At 39.7% G+C, this 7,748-nt stretch overlaps 1 protein-coding gene across 1 annotated transcript; it reads left to right on the top strand.

Moving 5' to 3' along the window:
- Positions 1-1,724: 1,724 nt before the first annotated feature.
- litafd (LITAF domain containing) lies at positions 1,725-7,274 on the top strand. Its single transcript, XM_029509505.1, has 5 exons — positions 1,725-1,817; positions 5,165-5,211; positions 5,324-5,401; positions 5,497-5,713; positions 6,112-7,274. Exons 2-5 carry the CDS (start codon positions 5,169-5,171, stop codon positions 6,227-6,229), a joined length of 456 nt encoding a protein of 151 aa, XP_029365365.1. The 5' UTR covers positions 1,725-1,817; positions 5,165-5,168; the 3' UTR covers positions 6,230-7,274.
- Positions 7,275-7,748: the final 474 nt, after the last annotated feature.

The following is a 7,748-nucleotide window of genomic DNA, read 5'->3' as shown; positions in this document are numbered from 1 at the left end:
ACCCACTGACATCATGTGCAGAGGCAACACCCCACCATCTCAAACACACCCGTACAATTGATCCCTCAAAATTACAAAATGACACTGTAATCGGTTCCCATCCCCATGGAGAGACATTGCCCAGTACGTTTTTCAAGGATTTTCAAGGAATCTAAATGTCTCTTCTCTTTCTAGATTATGACATTGTTCTTCTTTCTCAAGTTCATGGATGCATCATTCTCACCATTTGGCGAAAAAAAGAAAAAAAAATCTCCTTTTGTGTCCAGTGTTTACTTATACAACAATAGACTGTCATGATAAAAAGTTGGCTCGGTTGGAAGGTTGTTGATTTTAATCCTTAGACATGAGTAGAGGTTTTTTTTATTTCCCAGCTTCTCTCTACATGCGTGTAAGGTGTGGTTAGTCCTGGCACACAACCTCCAATGACCAGCAGCAGAAAAATGTGGAGGAACAGGCCCGTTCTAAATGAATGAAAGAAAATACAGACCCAAAGCAATACCCTTTGAGCTGAGCTTCAATGCAAACATGACAGAGGGACACCCGTGTAGGTTTGTATATTGCTACTAAAAAGAAAAGACATTGAAAGACATCAAAGCAGCAGTTTGGACAGACAGGCCGCTCAACAACAGACCATTCACAAACTCCTTCATTTTTTTTAATTTTTTTTTTAGCCCTAGCAAACAATCAAGCATCAGATGGACTTTTATTTCATTTTTTTTTCTTTTTTTACATTTAAAAACATTTAAATTTGACCCTTTTTTGGAATTGTATTTCTTTGTTTTCTGCCAGACTTAAATCAAAAAGTTTGACCACTCTCGTTACTCGGAAGCCATTCCATCGGTTGTATTTGGTCTAAGCAAAAGAAGTAGGTGTGGGTAAAAATGTAACCGCAAAGAATGAAGAGAAACACTGAATCAACCCATAAATGTTTTGCATGGGTTTAAGTAATAAAATGTAACTGAATGAGGAGACCCAGACCAGGATTTCCTCTCAAAAGGTGTCAAAAGCAAAATCCTGTGATAAGCCAGCCCTGGCGTAAGGCATGAAAAAAAGAAAAAAGACTAAAAGATTAGAATTATTTTTGTTCACGTCTTTGCTCAAAAACAAAAGAGGAGGACAAACCATGACCATAACATGCTACTGTTCTACACTTCACTCTTTCAAACATAGTACTATGAAACATACTGCAATAGAGTGTGTTATATACATTTATTTGAATTTGTTTATTTATGGTGTTAATCTCCAATCAATACCTGATTTAAACAAGTGTTTCTGGGCATTTCTCCTTTGAACTAATTCATGAGGTGAGGAGCTTCAGCTTCCTGTACACATTAGTATTGGTAATGCAGGATATCATTGGGTGGAGATGCTTTGTTCTTTGACTTGTCTTTTTTGCATACATGACAACTATTTCAGCAGAAAGCGTTGAATTCTTTGCATGTTTTAGGGTGTGATGTGCATTCACGTGTGTAAAGTGTTGTTTCTAAGGGCCGCCTGTGATTCTCCAGTCTTGAAGGACAAACTGTGGGTCCTTCAGGTCACATGCACAAACACTCCCTTAACTATCACACATTAGGACACATTAAAGAATTGAGCTGAAAAACGTTTGGGAGCTACACCTAAGCAACAGAGTGACTCATCCCGGCTGTACATTCACATCTTTGTACGTGAGGGTGGAGTTGTGGGCGGAGTCAGGGAGAGGGCCTACAGGTACAGGTGAGACTGTGAGCTGGATATCTGAGCCACAATTTATCTGGACACTACATCACCAGCAGCAAACACACATCTCTCCATATTGACAGTAACGCTTGGCCAAGGTAAGCCTATAATGTGTGTACGTTGGATTTAATTTTACACTGTGAGAGTGAAGATTTATTCACTCTTTCTTATGTCTTTCTTATTTCTTATGTCCCAGAGGACATAAACTAATAAGTAAATCAACAGTGTTTCTCTTTAAATATCAAGAATTGATGATGATAGTGATGATTAATTATAAATAACTAGAGGTGAAGAATTTATTATGGTTTCATGAGTTTTATCTCCTCTTTTGTAAGATTTTAGCTTAGAAGTAATTTTTTCATCATTTGTAGATTCATTAGAGGTATTAGAACAATATGAGCAGACATGGGTGTTGGCCAGCTGCTGGTACATGAAAGCCTTTAAGGAGAGAAAATGTTATTCAGATGGACGAACTATTTGGCTTTTTTGGGCTGTTTTAGCGTGTGTCTGATTTCCACCGCAGGAAATATTGCATCTTTTAGCGTCTTATGTTAGGAGAAGTCAGTCAACTGAAGCGTCATGGGTTTTGGTTTTTAATTGACTTGTTCTAAAGTCTCTGTGAATACACGAGGATGTTGTTCAGATGAAATTACAGTGCCAAAGACAGCAATGTGAGTAGTTTTAATATAACAGATATCTACAATTCTGTAAAAAGCAAGCATCTCCTTTGACAGGTTATCCTTTGTCAATTGTCAGTGTCCCTCCTCATAAGTATTTTTAATAGTAATGTATATATAAGGGGAAGCTAAGACGAAGCTGTCAGAAAGTACCTAAATGCTAACTAGAAAGTCATTGAAGTCACTGAGTTTCATTCATAGTTTTTGACATTACATGTCCTCATTCGTCACCTATGTTCAGACACACCTCAGGGAGTTGGGCCAACTTAGCATCTGAGAAGGCAAAGTTTCGCTGAAATCAACAGATCAAGACAATCTGTAGTTCAATTACAGCTCAGACAACTCCATTGGAAATGACACTGAGGTCATTCTGAGTAGAGTTCAGTTTCTCAGCCACTCTCATCCATTTCTCCCTCCATTGATCCATTCACATGCAACAGCCTCACTCATAAAGTTTAGTAGAGAGGGAGTGCTACCTGAATTTAGCTGTGCTTGATATACGGCCTCTTCTTCTCCCACTTGTCATTTTAAAGTATTTCTGCAGTGTGGTTTATCAGATTTCAGAAACTGCACCTGATCGCAGCTTCCATCTTTTCTTTTGGCACAATCCATTTTTTTAAGGTCTCTTGAATGCACCCGGACTGTTAAAGTCGCCTCCCAGTGCTTCGCCTTGAAATGTGTGTGTGAAACCGCTGGAAACAATAGAATGAGCACTCTCCCCTAACAAATCTGAACCTAACACACCCGATCTTCGCTACAGCAGCATGTATTTACCCAGCTGAGCGGACTCAGTGGGTGCAGGAACAACCAGTTGTTCTGCCATCCTGTCAGTCAGCTTTTGGTGCTTCCAGAGCTTTGTCACAACTGGCTCTCTGGTTGCTGCCAAGAATCAACCTGAAGGAAAGGAACCATTAAAGAGTCTTTGTTTATCAGGAATGCGACATTTCATTCATATTGTAATTCCGTTTGGCGTTTAAATGAATTTCTTTTTTTTTTAGTACTTGACATATACAGGGTTACAAAACCTTAACCCTAACCCTGGGCTGTTAATTCAACAGTCGTGTATATTCCTCATCAGCAGGTTTGGGTGACACACCCTTAGTCTCTGGTGACACATTCAGAAGCATGCAGCTAGGTGACATTCCTGTGCCAACATATGGGTGTATACAGGCCATGCGTGTGTGATCATGCAAGAGAAGTATGTCATCTTCTGCAAATCTAAGCTGTGCGGACAAATGAGTGAGTGCAGGTAATGGTCTGTCTAATGTGTGTGTTTGATAAGAGAGGGGACGCCCCCATTTTTACACAAATGGCCAGTGTATGTATGTTTTATAGAGAGAGGAATTGAAACTCACCTGGAAATGAATGTAAGTCCATGTAATGTCCTTGTGAGGTGATGGAAACACCTTTGTGTGAATGCTTACTCATCCTTCCTCAAAAAACAAAAAGATGACACAAAAATAGAGGAGAAGGGAGTATAGAGGTAGAGTTGTGTTTCTTTTGGCCTGGCTTTTCCATTGTGGACTCTGTTCAAAACATTTGTGTTTTCCACTCGGCTCAGTCACCAGACAGACAACAGCAGGAGTGTCGCAAATCAGCTGTTTGGACATAACAAAGGCTGTCTCTGAGCTGTTCAGTGAGCACTAGCTACAATAATAAATGCATCCAATAGCATTTATTCCATTTAGTCCAGACAGATGTCAGCGTGAATAAATGAAACCTTAAGAGTTTATTCCAAATTTTGTTTTGACTAATTTTCAAGTTGTAATGAGACATTATTGCGTATTTGTCATGTGGAATGAGTATTATGTTTTAATGAGGGTATGTCCCACTTTTTTTTTCTTTTTTTTTTATTGACAGGGATCAATAATCTTATATTTTCATTTTAGGTTATTATACAGACACGCACACATTCTGTTGAATCATTCCTTCATTCATCTTTTACTGCTTATCCGTTTCTGGGTCGCAGGGGCTGCTGGAGCCGATCCCAGCTCGCACTGAGGCCGGGGTCACCCCGGACAGGTCACCGGTCCATCACAGGGCCTTCTATTCAATCATTTTTGTGGATTTCTAAACCCAAGAGTTTATATTTGGGCCAAGAAACCAATCCGACAGTCTTGATATATGACATTTGCAACAAATGAATTGATTTGGTAGTTTTTTCCTTATTAAAAGTGGGCTCTGCCATTCAAGTGATCAGGAGATTCACAGAAAAAAAATTTATACGTATAATGTGGCATTCACAAAATATAGATATATACATATATGTGCCTGTCAGGGTGTGTTTAACTTTGATCTTGACGACATCCGCCCTGTCTTACACAAGCCACGGCTTCCCTACTGCTGCTGTTTCGTACTTAAATAACATTGTATGTGTCTTCATACAACAAGAAAATTCTAGAAAAAAAGGGTAACTCTGGGTCATTTCTTTATGAACAAAAGAGAATACGTTTGGGTGAGTAACCAAACCTGAAGCAGGCCCCTGAGGGTGTGGTTAACACAAGACATCCACACGAAGCAGTTCACCCTGTACTCCTTACACTGTTGATGAATTCATCACTTGGATGGAGGGGTGTGTCAGGAATGGATGCTGTCGGTTCATCAGAGCCGGGCACTCATCAGCCAGACTCTGGCTCTATCTAGTGGTGATATGACACATCACAGTTGTCTGCACAGCTGGAGATGGTCGTGGTGAACTCCTGTAAAAGCACCAAAATCCAATTTCCTTCCAGCAAATAACACGGATGATTTCTGTCTGTTTTCTGTAGCACAATGAGTGCAGATGGAAAGACGCCCCCTCCCTACCTCATACCAGGTGAATACAAGCCAAACGCACACATCATAGCCATCACTATTATTCAGTTGGCTAATGAAGTCCATCTTGTTAATCTTCCTCCTTCTCTTTGGTATTTTTCACTCGTGTTCAGTTGAAGGTAAAAATGGAGATGGAGTGAAGGTTTACCACGTGCACACCCCTTTTACCCCTCCCTCAACTGAAGCCCCAGGTAAATGGTGCCGGCCAAAAACCTCAAATAAGATGTATCCAAGCACGTTTGCTCACAGATTATTGACTTTGTCCCCTCCTCTTCCCCTCCATCAGTGTACACAACTGCAGGAGGTAACCTCAACGCCGGCCTTGGTGCAGGTGGCGACACCGGAGATGGCGGAAAGAGAAGGTTTGTGAGCTATGACACATCACTGGGGCGAAATCCAGGCATGACAACCTGCACATCCTGCCAGCAGCAGGTCATGACCAATGTCAGCTACAAAGCAGGGACGTATGCCTGGCTGATGTGCTTACTCTTCATCTGTTGTGGGTAAGTTTGATTTATTACCTTTTCCACGTTTACCTGCTTAGCAGGGAGCCCAGACAAAAATATACACCCCAAGTCTTCATGAGCTGTAAACACAGAAAAGCACCGGTGCATAGTATGCAGGGGTGAATATAAGCATACTTGTGTAAATATGTGACAAAATCTTAATCGAATTGAAGGATAAATAATATATATACATTAAAAAATTCAACCTATTCTTTTAGTGAGTGATATTGTTTGATGATAAAGAGAAGAAATCAAATTTGGATGTGCGGATTATGCAGGCATCAAACAAAAATATCATCTGATCTTTATTATCTGGCAGTTCAGTCAAAGGTAATTTAGGGCACATGGATGCATTACACTAACACTAACTGTGCGTGTGTTTGTGCGTGTTGCAGGTTAGTCCTCTGCTGCTGCCTGATTCCATTTTTCCTTAAAAACTTCAAGGATGTGTACCACACATGCCCCCGCTGCAACAGAGTGCTGCACGTTGAGAAGAAGAAATGTTGTAAATGAGGACCGTGATGGGCAGAAATGGAGCCTGAGGAATATGAGCTCACATCCTGCTGCCGTCATCTCTGTCTTAGTTGCCTGGTACAAACCAAGCAGGTGCATAATTTCCTTCACAGAGAAAAGGGCACAACTTATTTCTACGGCTGAACTATACATTAGCCATGATAAATTCAAACACGAATGACTTCCACTTTATATTAGGTTTTTAGCAAAAACAATAGGAGTGATTGTGTTGACATGCTCACTGTTTTACTTGAGAACGTAAATCGAACTCACCCCATGCACTTTTTTGGAGCCGTTGCATTTTTTTCCCTAGCTTCCGTACAAAATGAAGGTATTAGCACAACTTAGCAATGTAAAACAAGCAAACACAATACATTGGACCAATACTTTTTTTTTCCCTCTTTTTTACCGCACAATAATTTTGTGTTGATGTTTTGTTGCAAATTTGGCATTGAACAGTCATTTTGTTAATTTTTGTAATATTTATATTTTCTCAGCCAAGATAAAATAACTGATATAATTCTTCATGGAGGGTTGAACAGTACTCTTAGTGAGCATAAAAGGCAAAGAAAAGCTTACATCAGGTACAACAGCTGCTGTAAAATATCATTTTTTGTTTAAATCATTTGGACATCCTTTCTGCTACCGTGCCAAACTCAATGTAAAATTGCAGTGTGCGTTGATATGAGACGTTTAGTGGTGGAATCGCTAATCAAGAAATAATATCTTGATATATATTTTAATATCTTAATCATAATGAATATCATATTACATTAGTAATATAATACACCTAAAGTATTCACAGCTTATATATTTAAAATGCTACTTTCCTGGAAAAAATGTTTTGCTTTAAAAAAAAAAAGAAATTTCTGTTTCATGATGCAAAATCAATGTGTGCTAGCAAACAGGCAAACAGGCGTTTTAAATCCTCTTCATCTAATTTCACATTGTCCTCTCGACAAACCAGTGTGCTTGGACTTCTGTTATGTACTATTAACTATTTTATAACATTATTTCTCTAATAAATGTAAACTATGTAACTATGTGTGGTTCTTCTACTGTTGTTTTTTTTTTTTTTTTTTTTCGGGGGGGGGGGGGGGGTCAGAGGTCATTCTCAACAAACTTATCTGTTAAAAAGATGGGCAACTAGTGCGCCTCGGGATGGTCAAAAGTTTGCAGCAGTTTCTTGTCAAAAAGATTCTGCTCCTTCACAACTGTGTGGCCCTTCCTTCTCCTTGTCCTCATCAACATCCCTCCAGCAAACTCTACACACACAGCATGATGCCTCTTCAAACAACTCTTTACTTAAAAACAACCCTCAAAATAATCTGAAGGAAATGGTCGACCCCTCCGGACTACAGTTGTGATGCATTTGCACACTCTTGTGTTGTTTGTGGTCATAGTTGCAAACTCATCTGTTGGTTATATAAACTGTTAGATGTTGGTTTGAGTCAGTGGCTGACCTTCCCTGCAGTCAGGGAAGATCAGGTGATATGATCCATGTTCCGAATCCTGGTTT

Source organism: Echeneis naucrates, chromosome 8 (genome assembly GCF_900963305.1).
Source record: "Echeneis naucrates chromosome 8, fEcheNa1.1, whole genome shotgun sequence".
NCBI lineage: Eukaryota > Metazoa > Chordata > Actinopteri > Carangiformes > Echeneidae > Echeneis > Echeneis naucrates.
Note: the sequence above shows the minus strand (reverse complement) of the source record. Positions and strands in the feature narration are given on the sequence as shown.

Coding starts and splice junctions, on each gene's coding strand:
- litafd (XM_029509505.1), top strand. CDS start 5,169: ATGAGTGCAGATGGAAAGACGCCCCCTCCCTACCTCATACCAG. Junction 5,402..5,496: donor TCCCTCAACTGAAGCCCCAG/GTAAATGGTGCC, acceptor CCCCTCCATCAG/TGTACACAACTGCAGGAGGT. Junction 5,714..6,111: donor TTACTCTTCATCTGTTGTGG/GTAAGTTTGATT, acceptor TGCGTGTTGCAG/GTTAGTCCTCTGCTGCTGCC.